The 24,010-nt window shown below is 40.4% G+C and overlaps 1 protein-coding gene across 3 annotated transcripts in view; it reads left to right on the forward strand.

Annotated features, from left to right (window-relative positions):
- hpca (hippocalcin) overlaps positions 1–23,863 on the forward strand; it is a 42,532-nt gene extending 18,669 nt beyond the window's left edge. The window contains exons 1-6 of one of the 3 annotated variants that reach the window (XM_036566295.1): positions 12,647–12,819; positions 12,985–13,073; positions 14,530–14,677; positions 18,242–18,523; positions 20,619–20,724; positions 21,984–23,863. In XM_036566295.1, coding sequence (XP_036422188.1) covers positions 14,615–14,677; positions 18,242–18,523; positions 20,619–20,724; positions 21,984–22,081 — 549 coding nt within the window. In that variant the 5' untranslated portion in view covers positions 12,647–12,819; positions 12,985–13,073; positions 14,530–14,614 and the 3' untranslated portion in view covers positions 22,082–23,863. Of the gene's footprint in view, positions 1–12,337; positions 12,397–12,646; positions 12,820–12,984; positions 13,074–14,529; positions 14,678–18,241; positions 18,524–20,618; positions 20,725–21,983 lie in introns of those variants that run through there. The other 2 variants (XM_036566296.1, XM_036566294.1) reach the window with 2 other exon arrangements.
- Positions 23,864–24,010: the final 147 nt, after the last annotated feature.

The raw sequence follows: 24,010 nt of genomic DNA on the forward strand, positions 1-24,010 counted from the left end.
ACTACGAACTACTACTGTTCTTAATGAGGTCCACAGGGAATCGGTGCTTTGTGCTTGACTTTGTCAGATGTGTTAAGGCCTGGTGCAAGTGAGAAGCAGGAGAATGTTCAAGAATATTAACACAGCAATGAGAAAAGTGTTCAAAAGTAGATAAAAAGTAAACTTAGACAAGCAGGAAAACAATAGATTGCCTTTCAAACTGAGTTCCAAAGGAGCACTGTTGTCATTGTCTGAAGTCTTACTGCCAACTCTAAGGAGGCTACTTTGTCCCGAAGAATGAATTTTTCATGGCTGCGATTTAGCGGATCTCCTTTGTGTCCCTGAATTCTTTGAAATTCGATGCATTATATATTCCATTGAAAACTCAATTCTCCTATCTTTTTTGTTTACCTCTGCAATAGCAGATATACAGAAAGGAAATATATTGGATCTGGGAATTACTTCACTCACAAAGACTTTCATGTAATATTGAATGGTGAGTGATATAAAACTCAGTTTTAAATGACTTGCTCTGTTACGTAACAATCAACACCTGCCATTGTTATTTTGACTCCATACATAATAAATACAGTTTATTGCAGGCAGCTTTTCTATTCTATCAGTAGATTCTTCTTCACTTACTTCTTTTGGATGGAATGCTGTATAAAGTGAGGTTCTTACATGACAACAGATCTCATTTACATTTCCACATAATGGCAAATAATCAGTAGCCAGTGGTCTGTTCTGAAGATGAAAGCTGGCTTGTTTCAGTTTGGCACACCGGTGCTTGTCTTTGTCTCTGGTTTGGTGCAATGCCAGTGTAAATGGAGGTCACCATTCCCTCTTTGTGTGACCCATTTAGAAATAGAAAGTACCTTTAAAAAGCGTGAGTTCCTCAAAGGAAGCATGCTCACGGTTGACCTCATTGTACTGCCTTCCTCAAATGCTCCACCTCAGCTGTGAAGTTGTCTTATTCTGTTGGCAGATGATTTCGCTTGTTTCAGGCATTATTTCTTGGAGCAAGCAAAATTATCTGCATTATGTTTTGAAACAAGCGCAATGATGTGCCAGTGCCAATAAAATAAGTAGACACCTAGAAATGAGCTGAATAATCTTATATGTTCTTGCAACAACAATGATAAATATTAGACAGGTCATTCTACCATTGTGATGGCTAGTGGTGTCCCACAACTTTGAAGCCATGAAATTGAGTTCAGAATAAGAATAAAAGCATGTCTTAGTACTCTTTGTTCTATTCCTAAATTAACCAACACAAAAACTATAACAGTTCTTCTTTGATTTTTATCCATGTTGTGCATGAAAAACAAGATGTCACAGCAGTGACTTCACAGGTGCTGAAGTGCTATTTTTATGTGAAACAATTTTGATGTGTTAAAACGATTGTTTGTCCTATGTTAAAACTATTTAAATATATAAAAACCATTTTATGTTGATAATAAATCTTGTCCCAAGATTTTTTGTCAGTGGTGTTTTTTCCTTAAAAAAAGGAAAAAGAAAAAAAGGAAGGTATTTTTGAATTGACTTTGTATGGATGGACATCTCAAGACTAATTCTGAGAAGTACACGGTTAGGGAAATGTTTTATATATTTCTATTAAAAGATAAAAAGTGTCAGTGGTGCCACTCATTAAACATTCAGTTCTTTTAAATTTAAAATAAAATACATCAGGAATGTATTATTTGTAAATTTGTAAATACAATGTGACCTTTCAAGTAAAGTCACAGTACATTTACTTTTATAAAAACTCATATTTTAGTAATTTAGTCAGTGGTGTTACAGCTTTACTGATGTTTAAAGTAACAGACTACGCTTTACACTTGAATTACTTTTTAACATTCATGCTCCGTTTGCCACAGCAATGGTAGAATGACACAGTTATACTGACTAGATTTAATGTTTTCACTTGCAAAGATATTTCTTTGCAGTGTCGTTATAACGTTGCTTCATTTTTGACCCCCGAAAGTTATTTTTCTAATTACATAATTACATTATTACTTGCATGGTTAGTTACATAATGAATTGCGTTTATGTTTGATTTGCATTCTGTGTTGAGAGGTTCGAGTCTGCACTTCTGACTTTTCCTGTTTGTTTTCGATGGCACAAAATATGCCACACGTTTAAAGCAAGGGTGTCCAATCTTATCTGCAAAGGGCCGGTGTGGCTGCAGGTTTTCACTCAAAACAAGCTGGAGCACACTTGATTCCACTTGTTTAATCAGTTGGTTTCAGTCTTCAAACTGCTGATCAGGTGATCTCCTGCTTTGCTGGAATAAAAACCTGCAGCCACACCGGCCCTTTGTGGATAAGATTGGACACCACTGGTTTAAACGATTGGTGCATTTTCAATAAGAACATTTCATCAAATTCAAATCCTAATAAACCTAATCATAATCATATCACCTTACTCACAAACACAAATGGGTATGGAATCCACAGTTTGGACAGAATTCCTCTACTTGAGCTACGAGTCAGAGATAATTAATATTGCATTAAGCCTTGGTTTTGTTATCAGTGATGATAATTGCAACTTCAAAGGATGAAACGCAAGCCGACTTAACTGGAATGCCGTGCATCTGTTCTGACTGTACTGTGCTATGCGTCTCTTGATGTTAGACACAACACAGATGCACTTCAGCCTTTGATGGGAATTTGTCCATGTCTTGAGCGAATATAATGCAATATGTGGAAATGAATCGATCTTTTCTGGAGAAAACCCTGGCAACAGGGCTAACCATCATTCCTTGACCAATTCCAGTGGGTTGTAGTGGTCCAACCTCCTATCTGTTTCTCTCTTGTCCTGCTTTTAGCTGTGACACACACCCACACGCGCACACACTGCGTGTCCCAGAGGTCATTCAGCCTCCAGTGAGAGCAGCCCTCCGATTATCAGGCCCCATAACCCCCCCACCTCGTTCTTTCATGATGATAAAGTGATGTGCGTGCCGTGTGCAGCTAGGTCGTGATTATAAAACTCCTGTGAGAGCTGAACTGGGCTGCTCTGATAACAGAGAGCACTCAGCCTGATGTGTTTGTAGATCCACAAATGAACCTGAAGGGGGCGGGAAGCCTACAGCTGCATTTACATCCATCTGCCTACAACTGGCACATTTACACCCTCCACACTACTCACATATCTCTCTCTATCTCTCTCTCTCTCTATGAGTAATATCCCTTAATTCGCATGCCATCATTTGTTCCCCAGTGTAATCAGACTGAGGGATGAGTGTATGTTTATGCACCTCAGCTGACCCTCGCAGGTCATTCCCACCCAACACATGTTAAATGAAAACAGCCACAGGCTTTATGGCCCGCAGCCTCGCTCCACCACCCTCATCCTCCTGACGGATGGACAGCTAAGATTGGCAGCGGTCCCAGTTGAGGAATTAAATGAAGGCTGCAAAGTGAGCTGTTATTCTCGCCCTGACTGGAGGGACTTCACCCACCGAGGACACAGCCTCATTCTTATTTTTACCGTCTTCATTAGTATTCTCTCTCTCTCCTTTCGTCTCTTTCCGCTCTCGCCCTCGCTCCATGACTCCCCTCATGAAACCTTCACCAGCACCTCCTCCTGTACGAGCGCCGTGTGAAATAGATGCTCCATTGATTTGGGTCGGGGCTCGACCCCTGCCGGCTTCATTAAAACGTTCCTGCCAGCTAAAATGTTCTGCAAAGACTGGAACAGCACGACATGATGCTTCAGTAATGTTCAGAGATGCTCCTGCAAGATATTCAAATATGTTTATGCTGGAACAGTTTACCAAGTCAAAATTCAGATATTATGATGAAGCTAAAGACATTTTTTTTGGACTGGCTTTTTAGTTAGAACACAGTTTCTCAAATTTGTGGACCTTTCCTCATTGACTGATTCTCTTTTGTTGTCTGTTTCATTTAGAGTTGCCACCCCTCTATGATTTTCCTGGATCATCCTGGGTTTTGCCCTGGAATACATTCCCACAAAACACTGTCACAGAATCAGAGCTTTATCATGCATTACTGCTCCGTACATTAGCGTTCAAAAGTTCACTGTTTTTTTTTAATAACATTTTTTAGATGTTGCAGATAAATGTTTAAAATGACTCATTTTAACTTCACACTTTCAACTAATTAGTAGGAAGCTGTAAAAAAAATCAGATTTCAGAAAGATGAACAGAGCTGTAGATGACAATTTAAAAATCAGAGGTGTCAGGTCAGATTTTAGGGGAGTTTTTCTGAGTTGTACATCTTTATGTGTTAATGTCACATGCACAGGCTCAAAACGAAGGTCCAGTTTAATGTTTACATTTCAAAAGCACAATGACCCCAATACTGATAAAGATACGATAACAATAGTAGTTAATTCACTCACATCTTCTGAGTTCTATTTGTTCTCAGTTCTCTCTGAGTTCTCTCTTTCAAAATGTGAGGGGGCAGTTGGGTTTACTCCAGACATTTCCACCAGAGAGGTCTGCATATTCCCCAAATTTACATAATGTATCTTAAGAATGAGTTGTAATTAATTAACAGAATGCCTTGTATTCGAAAAGTAGCGATCAAATCTCAGATAACTTTACTATAAACAAATAATTGCAGTATATTATTTATCATTTTATAACTTTGTGTTCCCAAATAAAACTTATATTATGAAATATTAAGTAAACATCTTGAAATACCTTCTGATGTCTAGATTTTAGTATTACAGTCTACACTTTATCAGTTACTGAATCAAATAACAGCAATTATTAATATGACAGGTGATTCTGAACTTTTGAAAACTAGAGTATTTTTATGAAAAGTCAATCAGCTCTTCCCAGTACTGAGGCAGCAACAGCAGTTTTATCATTATTTTTATTTACTGTTGTTTATTTTGTGTAGCTGCTTTGTGATACTTATTAAGTACCAAAGGCGCTGCTTGACTCTACTATACCTAACCTGTCATCTGTGACATAGTCAGAGACTTTGGCTTTGTCCCCTTAAACTCAGTACAGTCTGCATGCATGTCTGTGTTGGTCAAAGTGAGATGGGTGAGCATGTGGAACTGGAGCTTTCTGCGTGCTACTGTGTTTTCTATCACTGTATAAAAGAAGCATCATGCTGTCCTTATTGCTAAATGCACAGTGATCTGTGATAGATGCATGCGCACACATTCAGAACACACTTCACTTCACTATGGAAACACTTATTATTGACTGGGTTAATCAAAGTAACAATAAAAAGCAACTGAAGTATTAAGTATTCATAGCATGTTTAGTTGCTCAAAATAGCAGTTTGTGACACAGGATGAAAATCTACCAATGACTTTGTTAGATCACATAAAAAAGCATCATTATTGCGAACAATATTATTAAAAGAGGAGTAGATCAAAAGACCTTTTTTGACTTGGGATTAAGGGATAGATGGAGTTGAGTTGAGCTGAGTCGTGAAGATGTTCAGCAAGTGACTGAAGGATTAGATTCCGCCCTTTAACTTCAGCATGTTCCAGTACTGTTGCTGGCATGCTCTTGGAGGAGCAGAGACAGGCAAGCTGCCTATTGGCTCAGCGAAGCAGCACCGTTTGATACACTGGGGATGTCAACAAAGGATTTGCAGGGGGGAGGTCCGTCTCTGGCTTCGAAGAGATCAAATGGCCCTGTAATGTTGCTAGGATGTCGGCACAGGGATTTGTGCGTGTGCTTTGGAGGTGGGGGGTGAGGGGAGGGTTGGAGGGGTGTATGTGTGTGTGTGTGTGTGTGTGTGTATGTGTGTGTCTATCTTTTTTCCATGCCAGGGGGAGAAGAAGAAAGATGGGAAGAAAAAGATACAGAGAAAAAGAGATGGTATATTCAAAGGACTAGCAATTAGACTGAAATATAGAGGGATGAAAAGATAACCTAAGGACAAAGAAATAAAGGTCAGAGTCACTGGGGGCAGAGAGAGAGAGAGAGAGAGAGGCAGTGGGAGAGAGTAGGGTGATTTAGAGAGATCAAAAGTTGCTTGTCATGTCGGATTGCTTCTCTGATTACTCCTGTTCCTCCAAAATGGACGAGGGACGAGGGGGATAAAAATTCAGAGGATGAAAAAAAATCAATTCCGCTCTCTGCTTTCCTATTTGCCTCAGACTTTTTATAGATGCTGGAATAAGATACTCTCGCTGTGGGATACATTTTTACCCGCTCTCTCCTGCATATCTTTTTCCCCCTTGTTCTAATTTTCTCATTTATTTGTCGCACAGTGGCACCCCCCCACCCTCGGCCTTTTGGCAAAATATTCACAATACTGAATGGATATCATGATGTCATTTTTTTATTTTTACCCGCTTTTCATGGCTAGTTTTCATTTCCAGTTCCACCCAGTATTTAGGTCTCCTCCTATCACACGATGCTACCAAGCTGAGAGCATGAAGGCTGGTATGTGTTTCCATGAAGCCACTTCTACACTCTTAAAAAAGAGGGTTCAAGGGTTGTTTAGTAAATAAAGTGGTTCTATATTCTTGAACACTCTAAGAATCATTAGCATGCGTAAATGGTTCTTTGCATGGTGAACTGACTCTTCAGATTAGTGGAGAATGTGTTGTATATGGTTTTAGAAATGGGTTCTATATAGCACCAAAAAGGCTCTTCTGTTTTTGTAAACTTGGCATCATAACAATAAGAGACTCTTTTTGGTGATATATAGATATGCATATACAACACATTCTCCATCAATCTGAAGAGCCATTTCACCATGCAAAGAACCATTTACGCATGCAAATGGTCCTTTGAGTCTTCATGATTTTATATAGAACCATTGTCTTTACTAAAGAACCCTTGAAGAACCATCTTTGTGTATACTGTAAAAAATCACTCGTCAGATCTACCTAAAAAAGTTACTTCATGTAGTAACAAGTAAATTCACTAGTTTTATTCAACCTAAATAAATACTCTGAATGAACGATTCTTTCAATCAAAGTAATTTTTTTAAATTGAATAAAACTAGTTCAATTGCTTTTTACCACATGAAGTAATTTTTTTTAGATAGATTGATGAGCCATTTTTCATCGTGTAGCTTTGGGCTGAGAATTGATATTATTGAATACTGTGATCATTTAAATAAGTGCTGATAATATGTAATTATTAATAATTCTTTAATTCTGTTTCACATTCTCTTTTTGTAATGGTTCCATCTGCACAGTACCTGTTAACTTCAGACATACACACTCTCAACTGCACTTTTTGTATTAAAGATTATAACTAAGTTTTTCAATCTGGAAAGGAATGCAATGAACATGCAAGTGAAACAGATAAACGCTGAAAAACAAGATCTACACTCTGGCAGGGAGTGAAATGGAAGAGCTTGTCCAGAAGAAGAATTATCAATAATTTGGTTTCCAACTAAACAAACACAAAACACAGAGAACCACTGAATGTAAACAGTGTTACCGGCTGTCTGTTCAGAATATGGTTATTATTTTAAATTACTATGTAATATTAGAAGCTAACTCAGTTAGTAATTATATGGTAATTATATTACCATCAAGAAAAATGTAATATACAGGGAAAGACTCAACGCTCAAATGTGGTACTACGTAACTGAATTATAATATTGTTTATTGTGATAAAGCTGCAGACAGTAGTCATTTGTCTGAATTTACATTATCGTTCAAGCTTAGCCACCACATTTTTACACTGCTGCTAACATAACATCATTGAGCAGCTCAACATGCTTGGAGGAGAATGTTAACAGACAACCACATTGGCCAGTATTATGCTGAGCAATGGGGAAGAAAGGAGGGCCATCTGACCCACGCAGAGATAACGAGACCAGTCATACTGGGCTCCCAGTCTGGGCTGTGGCATTGCCAGGGATCAAGCTTGCAAGCTCCCAAAGACGCTTATTTGGTTGCACCACTCAGAAGTGACGCTTAGCTTTTCTGAGGTTTAATAAGTCAGAATGGACAAAAATGCACCAGTAGTGCCACATTTAGAGTGAAACTTGAGTTTATTCTATTTTTTTTTATAGGATACACACAGTTGTTCAGTGTTCCAGAAGCACTGATGATGCCCACAGTATAAAATACCCCCCCCGACTTTTCGGCATCTCTTTTCCTTCCCCTTATCCTAATACTCTCATTTATTTGGCATGCACTGGCACCCTCAGCCTTGGCCTTCATGCTCTTAATGAGCATCTTGTTTTTCTTTCTGCTTGCGTGGCTCCTTAGGCCTCTTTTGTGTGAGTGTTTCTCCACAGGAATGCCTCTTTCTCTTTTTTTCCACCACGGCAGCCACAGCATCCTCCCTTTCTGTCTGTTAGTGTGTCCATTTATTCATTCACCCTTTCGCAGCTGGATTTGTGGCCCAGATGTTGCTGACCCACATAGGGGAGAGGACCAGCTGTCTGAGAGATGAATGAGATGGAATGAAGTGGAAAGTTTGTCCTGGATATGGACAAAGCTGGACGTTTCCCCAGTACATGTGGGCCACTCAGGCTGAAGAATGGATTACTGCTTAAGCCTGGTGAAGAAAGCTGCGGATTGGAGAAATTGAAGAGCAAAACAAACGATTGCGACAGTTCATAGAGTGGTAGATTAGACTGGCCAGGCAGGAATTGCCACCCCAGATGCGCTATGTGTTTGCTGAGTGGTTTTGTGGAACCTTTAAGTGAATAGAGTTTTACCTCCACTCATGACATAGTTTATAAAAAAACTTTAAGCCCCATATCTTAAAACATAATGGTCCCAAAAAGGGCTCTTTGGAGCAGTGCCCTAGAAGGAACACTTTTTTTAGTGGATGGTTCTTCAAAGTGTTCAAAATGTGTTCAATAATTCAACAGTAGAGATGTAAACAAAGTCATTCAGTGGTTTGATATGGAATAGTTCACTGTAGAGAAAATTACAGACTCTGATTTATTTTCAGTGGTGGTGACAGGAACCAGGCATCACAATATAGTCATTATATTTACTATCCTAAGTGACCAGAGACACTTACACGTGTCTTCTGAGTTTTTATATGTAAAATAAAATTATGGTAAAATTGTGGCACATCAGTTTCCTTTGGGTACTATTTTGCTTCACAGCGGCCTGGATGCTCTGTTCTGTCATGAGTAGGTTTAAAAAGTCAATTTTAGCCCAATAGCTTATGTCAAAACAATCATAAAACAATGTGTCAGGCATCAGGCAGTGGTTTCCTAAGTATTTCATTTTATTCCTTCCTGTGAGGTAGCTTTTAGAGACATTAAACTGTTCAGAGAACAGGTTCCTATCATCACCACAGTGAATAATTCCGGCCCAAACTCTGAATGACTTTGTTTACATCTTAGAAATTTGAATATGCAGAAATTTTGGTGGAATTTCCCTTTAAATGTAAATGAAATGTTAGTGTAAAGAACCTTTTAAGCAACCTCCACCTAATGTAAATGTTCTATAGCAATTTGTTTTTTCCTAGAACCATACACCCAAGCCAAGAAAATATTTACAGTATATTAGTAAATTGTGCATAAATGTATATGTGAGTAAAAATGAAGTATCTGAGAAAGGCTGATAAAACTCTCCATATTCCTTCTTCCCCTTCTCTCTCTTTCCCTTTGTCTCGCCTGCACTCTTTCTTCCCTTGCGCTCTCTGGCTGGAGTTAAGGAGGTATTCAGGCAGGCTTAAAGCTCCACTTCTAAAGGCATTAAGCTCTAAAGATGAGTTAAAGATGAGTTGGGCCGATAAGGCCGGCATGACACCTCTAGATGTGAGTGATGACATTAAGGCCCTTTGGAACGCTGCTCTTCAGGGTACATTAGCACTCTCTCCTGTGCTGAGAGAACTGAGAGCACTTCACTTTTCATAAAGGTGTTACTCACAGCATTTCCTTTTTTACAGCCAACCCCAGTTTCTGTCCTTAACTAGTATTTGGTTTACATTTTTTCCTCTTACCCCAAATCTAGTCGATCAGCCAAGACATATTTGGTGGCGAAGTTTGCTTCGTTAGTTTTGCTCTGGAGCTCTAAGACTAATGCCGCTAACAAGGAATGGAAGCTGTTACCGCACCAATTAGCATTGTGCAAACCACATGCATAAATCATCACACACTTGCCTCAGTCCATGTTGAGTTGTTAAATAATCTTACATAAGCTTGTGTGTGTGATTTCTGACACTGTATAGAACTATAAAAACGGAAGAACGTACAGCACTGTGCAAAAGTCAGAGACCATCCTTTAACTTTTTAATTTTCTGTCAAAACAGCCGTTTACTACAAGTTATTCATTTTTCAGGGTCAGAAAAAAAGCAGAAAACATATTTAACAGAAAATTACACAGAAACCTCAACAGCTATTTGGTGTGTCCACCCTTTGACTTTATTATAGCTTCTATTCTTTTTCAAGAAACTTGATGTCATTTTTTCAAAGAAATCTGCAGGGATATTTTTCCACACCTCCAAAGTTCAGTCTTAAAAGTTGGTTGCATTTTCTGCTTCTCACAATCAAAGTGATTCCAAACACATTCAGTAGTGTTGAGGTCTGGACTCTGAGGTGCTCCATTGTTCTGAGAACACTAGCAGCTTCTTTGTTTGATTTGCATATTTTCTTCAGTTTTCTCAATTTTCTTTTCTCAGTAAGGGCTTCTTGACAGCTACACATCCTTTCAGACCCATAGTGTTGAGTGGTCTTCTCAAAGTGAAAGGAAGAACAGAAACATCTGTGGAGTTTTTTAGATTTTCTCTCAAAGATGAAAGCTTCAAGTGCTGTTTATCTAATGATGACAGTTTATCTGATGATGACAGTCTGTGTGGGTTTCCTCCTAATTGGGCCAACTAGGCACACTTAATTGCCCCTAGGTCTGAATGTATATGTCTTTGTGTCTTCCTTGTGATGGACTGGCTATCTGTCCAGAGTGTTTCCTGCCTTCTGTCCAGTAATCGCTGGGATAGGCTCCTGCGACCCAGAAGGATAAGCAGCTTAAATAATGTGTGTGTGGTCTCTGACTTTTGCACAGTACTGTAGGTTATGTAGTTAAACACTGTAGTAGCAAGTAACTGTCTTGCTATGTTACGGTTAAGATACCACTCTCTTCATTCCGGTACCGATACCTGATCCTTAAGTATCGGCCAATACCAAGTGCTGATACCGATACTGACTCTATCTAACCTTAACAGCTTGCAAGTCCTGATGTTTATTCAATTCCACGTTAGAACTCAGACTGTACCTGGCTACACCTGGCTAAAGTCAATTGATCTGATCAATTGACTTTATGATTCTGATAAAAAATAGAAGCATTACTTACATAAATATTGAATAAAGAAGACTACATTTCAATTGTATTTTGCAGGAAACTCCCTTGTAACACCCACATGCGGTCAGCTGAAGCAGAGGATATGTTCACATCCATTGATGCGCCGGAGAAGTGTAAATGCACCATGACTCAGCCATTCAGCTAAAGGCAATGATGTTAACGTGTTACAGTGTATTATCTGGAGTATTTGTGGCATATTGGTGAAACGAATACCTCAGGGAGAATTCCACTTGGTCTGTCACCCACTGCTATTACCTTCCCGCAAAACACTGGTGTTACAGATTCTGCCATAAGCATTCTTGCTGCTGCTTGTCAACATACACTGCTGACGTGTATTAGGTTCCATGCACACGTGACTCAGCAGCCTGTAAACATCACTCAGCAGTGCGTGTGCTTTGCGGTATTGGTCATAAGTATCGTTTTCCTCTTCGCCAATACCGATACTGTGTTTAAGCGCACGTATCAGTGCAACCCTAATTACAGTTAAGATACATTAATGCCCCGTTCACACCTGCCATAAGTATCTGTCCTGATCTGATCATAAGTGGACAGGCGCTAGATACAAGTGTGACTGGGGGAGATGTATTATGATCCAGTCACTCAAACCACCTTCAGAGGTGGTCAGTGATGCAGATGACCACAAAACATTTGTAATGTGAATGCTAAAGATTCTCATTGTGTGTTTTGGTGCATCCCTAACAACGAAAAACCACCTAACCAACTGTGTCTTCATTGCACAGCTGAAACCACCTGCGAAGTTTATAAGTTGTGTTAGCAATTCATGCAGCCTAAACGCTTGTAAAACCCTTACATTTACACGAACATGTCCTCGGGTGCGTGGCACCCTTCCTTCAATCACACAATCTAATCATAACATGGCCACAGAAACCACAAGAAGCAAACTCCAGACATCAAACCTGTCTTTGCTGATCAAGTACTTTTGGAGTAAAGGGAAAATTGTGTACATTTGATTTGTTACCAAACTATCGCTTTAAACTTGAAAACTCCATCTTAAATCATCCTTTAGTTGCAGTCTGCAACCTGAGCCGGCATGAACTTAGAAAGGGTGGGAGTGCTGGTCCAGACAGCACATATCAGACAGCCTAATGAAAACAGCATGAAGCAGTGATGTGTCTGCTGGACGGGCCAGCGCTCACGCACTCCAACATAAGCACTGGGCCCGCCGCCAGAGTAAGCAGCTTCTGCTCTCCGTTTGTTGTTTTTGTTGTTGTTGTTGTCGTTTTTTCTCCACTGTTCTCTTTGTGTCTCAGCTTTGATGCCTTAAACATGTGTATCATTGTAAGCCAAGTCCTAAATGACAGTCTGGAGAGCCGTGACGTGTGCAGCATGTCTAAGTCTGTGAGAGAGCTAATATCGAGAAGACCAGACTGGGGTCAAAGATTTAACTGGCACGGTTCATTTGGTCAGGAGTGCATGTGGATTTGAGCAAGACAGCATACGTTAATATGAGCCTCTTGTGGTGGATGGGAGAGGTTGTGTAAGAGCGAGAAATCCTCTGAGCATATTGGCCTGGGAGGGCTTTTTATAGCAGTTTTCTTTTTCTTCATCTCTCTCAGCTGGAGATGATTCTCTCCAGAGCGCGGAGGACACGAGGTAGGAAAATCAAATCGGACAGGCCACCAGCATGCATAATCATACAAAAAATGATCATAGCCGAAACTGATACACAGCGGAAGCTTAGCGTTGTGTCATTTGATTGTTTTTTTATACACTTATGTAAGCTTGTTTACCTCAAATTTTATCTTTCATGCAACCTAGCTTCACCTCATCATCAGAGTGGTCATAAATACACGTTGCTGAAAAGGTGGATGGCAGAGATGGATAGTAACTTCATCAGGGTGAGAAGGGTAAGAAGTTTCGCTGCAGTTCTATAAGGAACTCAATACTTAAGTAGTTTTTTTGACCTGATACTTGTTTACTCCTACTGAAGGTGTTTTCTGCTCAGTTACTTTTACTTCTACCTGAATCATTGTTTCATTGAAGTAAAAAGGTTTTTACCTGAGGATGGCTCAGTTTAGGCTACTCTAACCACTAAATCTAATCTAATCTAAATCTGTTTGGATAGGGCAATATAGAGTGGCCCCAACAAAGTATTTGGACATTTGTGGTATATTCAAAAAAGTATTACGTTCACTGTGTTAGGTAACAGAATGTCAAAGCAAGTGACATTCCCTGGCCTTTCATAAGGTAGCTGGAAATTTTTAGAATTGAATGATTTTGAGCTGTTTCTTTAAAAACTATTTCAATCACTGAACACAAACTCAGTGACACCACTGTAAGAAAAACAGCTCCAGAGACTTTGAAGTTTCCACCTCTGTGTTTTACAGCACACTTATTGCAGTCTGTTAATCTGACAGAGTCTACCATCATTGTTTGATGTAACTTTAAGAACTTAATTAAAGTGTATCAGTGGTTAAAATGTCCAAATAATTTGGGGTCACTGTAGATCTCAGGCTAATTTAGAATTCAGATGGTCTGCTGTTATTGGATCACTTTGTTCTCCCTTGAATCTTGTTCTGCATGTTTGCACAAAAAAAAAAATAGAAAACATCTTTGAAAAGAGAAATAAATGCGGCCACAGCATGGTGATAGAAGCTTCCGGAGTTCTGCAAGCGTTTGTGTACTGATCTTTCTCCAGCCTGTCTTTGCCATGGCTCGCGTCCCGGCCCGGCTGCGCTCGGACGGCTGCCTGATCCATCCAGGCAGCGTGGGCGACTGTGTTATTAATTACTGTGGATTCTTGGCTCCTGAGTTGTGATTGTGTTCTCAAAACATGTCATGAAAACATTTTCCTCGAACAGCTGTTTTTTTTTTTGCATTTTGGACTGATTAAAGTTGTGTTTCTGTTTCATCTGCTCAGAGCCTGTAGGCCCTTTTAGTGAGTGAGTCAGTGGAGGAGGGTGCGGTTAATTTACTAATGGGTGCACACACAAGTGCATACACACACACACACACACACATACTCCCATACTCAGACACATTCTGTCTAATTACCTCTATAATGTCAGGAGAGAAATTATAGGTCACCAAGGTTGTGCAAGTAGCTCTCCTGCTGAAGTCCGTGGGTCTGACCGCATAATATTTTGATCTGAAGCAAGTTCGTGACTTCTAATTATGTTTAAATTCCCTTCAAGTTGAAGGCTTCATGGTAGCTTTGTAATCTGCTTCTAATGAAACTTGACCCTGGTTTCTTTGCAGTAATGAGGGCCTTTTCTGTCTGCGTGGTTAGCCTGTGCCTTGTTATCTCCACATATTAACAGTGGACTCTCCACTGATTACACTCATTTTTTTTTTTTTCGGCAGTTCTGACCAGGGGCCTTGGTGTCGTCGCTGTGCACACAGAGACTTGTCGCCATGGGAAAAGCAGAACAGCAAGCTCAGGCCCGAGATGCTACAGGACCTGAGGGAGAACACTGAGTTTTCTGACCACGAGCTGCAAGAGTGGTACAAGGTGAGACATGTAACTTAACTATCACCACATATTTTCAAATGAAAAGAAAACAAAACTACCATTTTGGGCAAACAAATGCATAGAAATATATAGAAAATATTCTTCAGATTTCAGTCAGCTACTACTAACTGAACAAATGTTTCCCACATCTGAAATAAGTTGTTATAGTCAAACCGAACTAGAAATTTGCCTTTTTTTTTTACATTGTTAGTTCATATGTCTGGTCATAATAAGACCATTCATCATATTGTACACTATATGGCCAAAAGTATGTGGACACAGCTCCTAATTATTGAGTTTTGTTGTTTTAGCCACATCAGTTGCTAACAGGTGTGCAAAATCAAGCATAAAGTCATGCAGTCTCCATAGGCAAACTGTCAGTAGAATGGATCGTCCTGAAGAGCTCAGTGACTGTTACAGGATGCCACCTTTGTCACGAGTCAGTTTGTTAAATTTATGACTTGCTAGATCTGCTACAGTCAACTGTAGGTGATATTATTGTGAAATGGAAGCGTTTAAGGAGCAACAACAATTTAGCTGCAAAGTGGTAGACCACGCAAACTTACAGGGTGGAGCCGCAGATTGCTGAAGCATGTAGCACGTAAAAATCGCCTGTTACATCACTACAGAATTCCAAAATGCCTCTGGAAGCAACAAGCACAAGAACTGTGTGTTGGGAGCTTCATAAAATGTGTCTCTATGGCTAAGCAGCTGCACATAAGCCTACGATTACTATGCGTGATGCCAGGCGTCGGCGGTGTAAAGCACGCATCCACTGGACTGTGGAGCAGTGAAAACGTGTTCTCTCGAGTGATGAATTATGCTTTGCTATCTGGCAGTCTGATGGGTGAATCTGGGTTTGGTGGATGCCAGGAGAACACTACCCAAATGCATAGCCCTTTCAGCAAAGTTTAGTGGAGGAGGGATAGTGATCTAGGGCTGTTTTTCAGGCTTTGGGCTCAGCCCCTTAGTTCCAGTGGAGGGTAATATTAATGCTACAGCATACAAAGACATACATACATCATCTAAACTGCTTATCCTTCTGGGTCGCGGTGGGGTGCTGGAGCCTATCCCAGCTGTCATTGGGCGGAAGGCAGGATACACCCTGGACAGGTCGCCAGTCCATCACAGGGCAGACAGACATACACAATCACACACACATTCACACCTAGGGGCAATTCAGCATGTCCAATCAGCCTGACTGCATGTTTTTGGACTGTGGGAGGAAACCGGAGTACCCGGAGGAAACCCACACAGACACAGGGAGAACAGGCAAACTCCACACAGAAATGACCCTAGTCGCCCGGCCGGGAATCGGACCCAGGCCATTCTTTCTGTGAGGCGACAGCGCTACCCACTGCGCCACCGTGCCGCCCCCGCATACAAAGACATTTTAGATAATTATATGCCTCTATTGTTGTGACAGTGGTTTGGGGAAAGCCCTTTTTGTGTTCTAGCTTGACTGTACCCCTGTGCACTAAGACTTGGTTTAATTAGTTTAGTGTAGAGAAACTCCAGTGGCCTGCACAGAGCCCTGACTTCAACCCAACACCTTTGGGATGAACTGGAACATTGATCGTGAGCCAGGTCTTCTCGTCCAACATCAGTGCCTAACCTCACAAATACTCTTTTGAATGAAAGGGCACGAATTCTCACAAACACACTCCAAAATCAAAAGCCTTCCCAGAGGAGTGGAGGATGCCAGAGCTGCAAAAGGGGGCCAACTTCATATTAAAGCCCATGGTTTTGGAATGTGATGTCCAACAAGATCATATAGATGTGATATATTTGGCTATGTAGTGTATTAATTAAAAGATAAAATTATTGTTTTTTGAAATGTAGTAACTTTTTCCAGCCTCCAAATTTTGTTTTGATTTTTGATTATGTCACCGTTCACCAGTGGGTGGGGACAAATAATATTAAGCAGTAATATCATGTTTCATCTCCCCTCTCACCACCTCAACCTATAGTTTTTGAGAGATGCTCAGCTAGCTCAGAGAACCTCCCTGATACTGTGTTTTACTCAGAAATGTGTCTTGGTTGGCAGGGAAATGCGTTATGATTTCTGACTCACATTAACTTTAATTTAAATTCTAGTCTAAATGTGTTCTTGGGCTTATTAAGCAACTGACGCTTTACTTCAGCAGAGACTGAGGCAAGATTCTAGAGCTGCAAGTCTGGCAGTTTTAATTCTGCTTCTTTTTGACACATTTGATTCATTACTTTAATCAAAGTACGGCTTTTTATGTCACAACCTCTTGAGGGTGTGGTTCAACAACTTGGGAATAAGTTTAAATCTTTCTGTTGAAGTGTAAGACTGCCACAGTTCTTACATAATCACCCATTTGCAATAATTTGAGCTGACCCCAGTTATTTTTCACAGTTTGTGGCTTTCACCAGCATATGCTTATGAAACAACGAACCAAAATTGGTTGGGTGCATTTTTACCAGTGGGGTTGTTGACCAAAAAAGCAGAAAATGCATTTATTGAGAGGTGTAATGGGTCAGTTCTTAATTCTGACATGTGCCGTAGCACGTTCAGAGGGCAGCAGTGTGTAATGCTTGTTTATTTGAGCTCAAGCACTGTCTGTTAAGTATCGACAGCTGGAAAGCAAGATAGCTAAGCAGCCAATTTGGCCATGTTAAGCCCATTTTAGGCTTGTACTTTAATACAACTTATCAGCTAAAATTTTATGAGGACAGACCAACACTACCACAACAGAGTTACTTTTTTGGAGATTTTGTTCAGACAGTGACAATAAATTCCAACAATAATAATAATGGGTCTTATAACCATTCTGTTACATGTTGGTATTAATCCACACCCTGGCCCACATGCATACAGGAGCATAAAAGCAACTCTTTTCCCCAGAGATAGCCAGATATAGAACGCTGTCCCGACTGTACACTGCATCTCTGTGTGTAGTGGTCATGGGAAATGAGCTGCACTAAGAGGCTCTGGATCTCAGGCTTAGGCGCTGCTGTGATGGCCCTGAGGAGAGGCCGGGATGCCTGCAGTAAATACACAGCTATATGAATGGATTAGGCTGCGTGTATTGAAATGTAAGCTCCAGTGAGTCATGCTAGCTGAAGGGCTGAAAAAGAGCTGAGTGAACACAATCTGACCTGCGTTTTAACTCGCATCCTCATCGCTCAGGGTCAGGGAGCAAACAAGGGCTTTATCCTGGATCTCTGAACTAATTCTATGAAGAAGCTTTTACAAAATCAAGGTTAATTCATGTGAGCAAGTGTTTTGCTACAACAGAGCAGTGTTCACATTTTAATAAAAAAAATTGTATATTTGAATCGTATACTTTTTTTGTATATTGGTATTATGAATGAGGGTCAAAGTGACATCTCTAAAATTTCAGCCAATAAAGTGTATTTTTTAACATCTTTAAAGTGTCTATTTTTATTAACTTTTCAGATTTCTATTAGTCCATTTGCCAGGAAATGTTGTCACAATGTAAAAGCAGTTGGAGTATTTAAATGGTGTAAAAAACAACAACAAATAAAACGGAATAACAAGGTTTTTATATCAATAGTATGCTTTTCTCTCTTCAGGGGTTCCTCAAAGACTGCCCAAGTGGCCACCTGGATGTGGAGGAATTCAAGAAGATCTATGCCAACTTCTTCCCTTACGGTGACGCCTCCAAGTTTGCCGAACATGTCTTCCGCACGTTTGACACCAACAACGATGGCACCATCGACTTCCGGGAGTTCATCATCGCTCTAAGTGTGACATCACGGGGGAAGCTGGATCAGAAGCTCAAATGGGCCTTCAGCATGTACGACCTGGACGGCAACGGCTACATCAGTCGTGAGGAGATGCTCGAGATTGTGCAGGTCAGGAAATGTTCTAGGAGAAACAGTGCAAAGAGCTTTCACACTGAAAAGGTGCTAAAGGATAAAGTGGCTTTTAGTGTGGAATTTCAGTGATTTTCAAACATTTTCTGAATAGTTCAGTCATTGATAGTGATTCAGAGTGGTTTGATGTGAAGTGGCTCATTGTAGAGAAACTTACCACAGATCTTCTTTACAGAATTAAGGGATGTGATGTCTATAACACAAATATATATATTTTATTTACTATCCAAAAAGAACAGTAAACTTACACGTCTTCTGATTTTTTATATGTTGATAAAGATGAAATAGTGGTAAATCTGAAAAAAAACAAAAAAAAAGAATAGGGCACTATTTTATCTTTGGGGACTGTTTTGCCTTGCAGCAATCTGCATGTATCTTCCTGCCTTTAATGCATTATTTTTAAAGTACATTTTACGCTAAAACTTTCTCTCAAAAATATCGTAAAACAATGCCCCAAGCATCAGGCAACGTGTTCATAACCATTTCATGTAATAGCGTCCTGTGAGGTAGTTTAGAGGCTCTTCAGACGTCTGGTTCTTATCACCACTGCTGTGAATAGATCTGGCTTGGTAAGTTTCTCTTATACGGAGCATTTCACATCAAACCACTCTGAATGACTTTGTTCACATCTTAATGATTTAATTATGCAGAAAATTTGAAAAATCTGTGGAATCCCCTGTTAATGACTCAGGAGACAAAATGTTAATGCTTGAGTAGATATTAAGAGATGCAATTAAGAGAAAAAAATGTTCCAAAGTCTTGGCCCAGTTCTTACCAAATGCTTTGGTAATTCAATATTTTGTTTGGGTACCTCTACCCATTAACACCCAATTAGAGTTTCAAACCTCTGCTGTTCATATTGCTTTGCCTGCACATTGAAATCCTCTGCTGGTGCTCATCTGCTGGTGAGAGTTTGAGTGGCATATGCCCTGAATCTGTTGAGTAATCTCCAATCTGCAGATGTTGAATGTGCAGGTTGCTCATGTCAATTCTTGGAAATGCTGTTAATGCAGTGTTAGCACACTTGACCATATGTTTTATCCTAGCTGGGCTGATGCCACACAAACAGCTGCACCTCATGGCCTGCATAACCCTAATGTGATATTCTAGGCGGTGTGGATTTGAGAAATTAGACTGGTGGGTCTGATTCAGTAATTGTTGCCTATCATAAGGTCATATGCTTCATTATGATGAATCCATCACTAGTGAAAACCTTCTAAAATTAGTCTTCAGACTTAATGTCAATCTAATGAAGTACATAAACAGCTCATTAAATCAGACATATGTCAAGTGCAGTTGCATCAAGGGGTGAAAATCCATGGTCACTGCTGGCTAAAACTTCTGCGTACCCCAACACTTTTGTTTTGAGTGCTAGTTCAGAAGCTCACTCTCTTTGCAGCAAGCCCCCTGAGACAGAGAGTGCTATTAGCATGTGTTTAGCGTGCACAGCTTGTGCTCAGCTGCAGTCAGACTAGTGAAGGCTCTGTCACGAGTGAAGCCCCCTAACCAACAACCCCAAAGGGGGAGAGTGGTGGAGATGGAGTGGGGGATGATGATAGCGTCAGCCCTGGTGCTGTTCCCTCGTGGATTAGCAAGTTAAATTTAACCAGGATTTATCCCAGTGTGCAGAACGGCGGGATTATCCGCGGGCTCATGGACGTTACGGTTGGCTGGTGCGCGGAGATTGCAGAGCTGTTTCATGTTTTACTCTGGGCATTGCTGTAACAGGAGTGGAGGGCTGGGGGGGGGGTGGGTAGACATTGCTACCAGAGGACCACTTCACTGTAGCATCCACTCTACTATATTGTAATAGCAGCAGTGACTCTCTTAGCGCTAATACCTATGGCCTGCATGGGATTGTAAATACAGCATTCCAATTAGAGCAGTTCATTCTGTGGTTTATACCAGGCCACAGTGCAACAGTGACATGATTTGAGGACTCATCAGTCCTGAACAGTAAGCAGATGGCTCAACTGTGCAGAATCTGATGAGGCTCTAAATAGGAATAGAATACCAATGACGTTACTGCTCTTCTCAACTTAATCCATCATACTCTCTCGCTCCTATGTCACAGGCCATCTATAAGATGGTGTCATCGGTGATGAAAATGCCCGAGGATGAGTCCACACCAGAGAAGAGGACAGATAAGATCTTCAGACAAATGGACTTGAACAATGATGGTAAAACCTCAAGCAGTGCTTGGCTTCTTTAAAAGAATATGGCTAAAAAACAAACACAGGTTTTCTCTTTGTCTCAAAAGAAGTTGATCAGTAAAGACATATTCAGTGTCTGAGGTTTGCTTTTTTAGTTTGGTACCAGAGCTGAAAGGCGACTGTATCTAACAAGTAATGAAAGCCTATGTGTACCAGTTAACATTGTGCTGCTTGCTTAAAGAAAACCACTTACCACAGACATAGTCATGCAGCCAAAACATGTTCAGTGTCCAAATTTTGCTTCAGTTGAGCACTAACAATCACTAGATGTTAGTAGTCACCTAAATCTTTTACATGATTACATCCCCAAAAGGATATGCAGGGTGTTGATGTAGTTTTGGCCACAGTGTATCTTACTGTGAGCTATAAAATTGTACAAATCTTCACCAGGTGTTGTGCAAATTCCGAATCCCCTGCAGAATTCCCCGCAGAATTCCCTTCGTCCATATGTCTGCATAAAGCTGACATATGGATGCTAGATTTCATTTGCAATTTCTGTTGCTTCTATTTATTAACCAACATCTTCAGTTTGAAAATTCAAGATTTACATGTAATTATGAATAGGAACAATTTAGCATGTCTTGTTTAGAACAGGGCTCAGTTACACAGTAACGTTTTGTTCATTGTTATAATTTACAGTAAGTCATACTGCGTCCTAAGCCACATTATCATGTCTGTGCAACATTATTGAACTGGACGCAGTTTGAGCAGGTTGACTGAAGCTTTGGGGCTGTATTTACAGGAATTATTTGGGTGACTGTAATCAACATTAACCTTGCAGCTCCAGCACGAAACTGAAGATGAAAAATTTGGACATTAAACATGTCCTGGCTTATTGGCTACCCCTGGAGGGTATGTGAAAAATTGTGTGAATTAGATTTTTTGCCAGACCATTTCTTTCACATACTGTTATTTATAAAAATGGAAAAAGAAAACAGTGCCCCGAAGTACAGTATAAGCAAATCTGTTTGAGATTACTTAACAAGCCGACATGAGACAAAAATGTGATGATTCAGACATGCTGTTAGCACAGTGTTAACCTTGTGTGGTATAAGATGGCATTACTTGTTGGCTGTATTAGCCTTGTGGTTCTGGTGCAAAACTAAAGCTTCAAACTTCAAGATTCAAAGACCAACTCTATTTGACGTGAGGGGGAAAATTGTACACATTTTATGTTACTCATGGCTTCTCTCTTCAATCTCACTCTCTCCGTCTCTCCCACACAGGTAAGCTGTCTTTGGAGGAGTTCATAAAAGGTGCCAAAAGTGACCCCTCCATCGTGCGGCTACTGCAGTGTGACCCCAGCAGTGCCTCGCAGTTCTGAGTCCGCCCGAAGAGCAGACGCTCAATGCATGAAGGTCGTCGTCTCTCATTGTTATTAGTGTTCCGGACAGAAGAGATTTAAAAGAAAAAAAAAAGTGCATCAGTTTTACTTTCAGTTTTTTTTCCTTTGAGAAAGGACACACATATATCCGAAGAACAAAGACAACACCTGCAAAGACGTCTCGTGTCTGCTGCGCTTTGTCTGTCCAAGGCTCGTGGAGCGTTCGGCTCACCGTTCCGCTACTGACCATGCACCAGGCTTCTGGTTTTGGAAGGGACCGTCCCCGTCCCCCCCCCCGTTCCCTGGGAATTGTGCATGCACACTTACTCCTCCCCACCCACACCCCACTCTCACTCCACCCTGTGTTTAATCATTTTCTTTTTTTTTTGTTCTCTGATGACACAGTTCTCCTCCTTTTTATATCCATATTGATGTATATATACAGTATAAACACATATAGGACATATTAGGAACAAAAGGCACCTGTAGATGTCTTTTACTCACTTGCATTCAAAGACAGTATTATGTAGCTTGAGTAAAGTATCCAAATCCGTAGCCTCCAGTAGACGCAATGGGCAGATGGACTGAATGTTGGGATTATTATTAATATTATTTTGGCTATGGTGCTTATGATCTTTCATTTAATAAGAGAAGGCTGAAGATCCCATTGTTCTTTTTTTGTTTATTTCATATTTTTTGTATATATGTATCATTTCTTCCATGTTTATTTATTTTGGCATTTTTTGTTCATGGTGTCATTTTATCAACTCTGTGAAATCATCAGTGTTTGATTCTCTTCAGGCCTGCAGGAATTGACTGCTGGTGATTTTGCTGTGAAGGAAGATTATTTTATTACTGCTGAACCGAGGTATGAGAGAGACTTGAAGCTCTATTCCGGGCGTCTGCGGTGAACTGTTATAAGCTGTCGGCTTTACGAAGTATCGTGTGACACATTTGCATCAGGGGATACATTCCGTTGTGTTTTGGAATCAGACGCTTGTAGCACATATGATCTGAGTCGCTTTGTGTGCGTGCGAATGTGAATGTGAACATGAGCGTGACGTACGCATGTTTTCAGTGCATGTATGTGTGCGCGCGTATGAGCGTTAACTTTCTAGTATCACTTTGTGTCGTTAAATACGGTACGTTTTTAAGGTAATGCTGTGTTTTTTGAACCCCTGTTCTAAGTGGCAAATTACCCTGCACCATGTAATACTCCAATTTGTGCAAAAGGTACTCATGAAAAAATCAGTTTGTAATTTCATAATCTCTATCTTACAACACAGAAGGGAATGTACAGTCCAGTCACCTTCAGACAAATTGCATCTTTAATCCAAGAGGAGAGATATCACCGTGAGCGATAGCACTAAGGGCTTGTTTCCACTCTTGACTGAAGGATGGAATGGAAAATATCACTGCTTTCATCTTTCTGTTTTGCACAAGAACAACTGAGAGCATATCCCCCTCCTCTGTCTTTTCAGTCCTCTAGCCACTCTTCTCCTGCCCTTTGTGCACACAGTGATGGAGCTTCAGTCCCTGCGGCTCTGATATCGACACTCACCTTTTTGTCTAGCTCTACAGCAGTTAGCATCTCATTGCTTCCACATTTGTACTGAGAATATATATAAATATATATATGACTCTGCACCCTTATGGCAACCCAATTCACCCCCCCTCCCCACCCTTCTTTTATGTTGCATGAAAACCTCATGCGAGGACGTCATGATTGTCCCCCTTTGCTGATATTGATGACAAATATACTTATGTGTTTGAAACACTGTGTGTGAGCGTTTTACGTGGCTTAATACTTGCACAGTAAGCTTGATTTTCAGCAAGTGAGTTTTATTACCCACCTGTTGGGCCTGTTTATGTGGTGACATCACCAGGGGTGTTTCTAGACTGCTGGTTGTACACTATAAAATAAAGGGG

Source organism: Colossoma macropomum, unplaced genomic scaffold (genome assembly GCF_904425465.1).
Source record: "Colossoma macropomum unplaced genomic scaffold, Colossoma_macropomum, whole genome shotgun sequence".
Classification (NCBI taxonomy): Eukaryota; Metazoa; Chordata; class Actinopteri; order Characiformes; family Serrasalmidae; genus Colossoma; species Colossoma macropomum.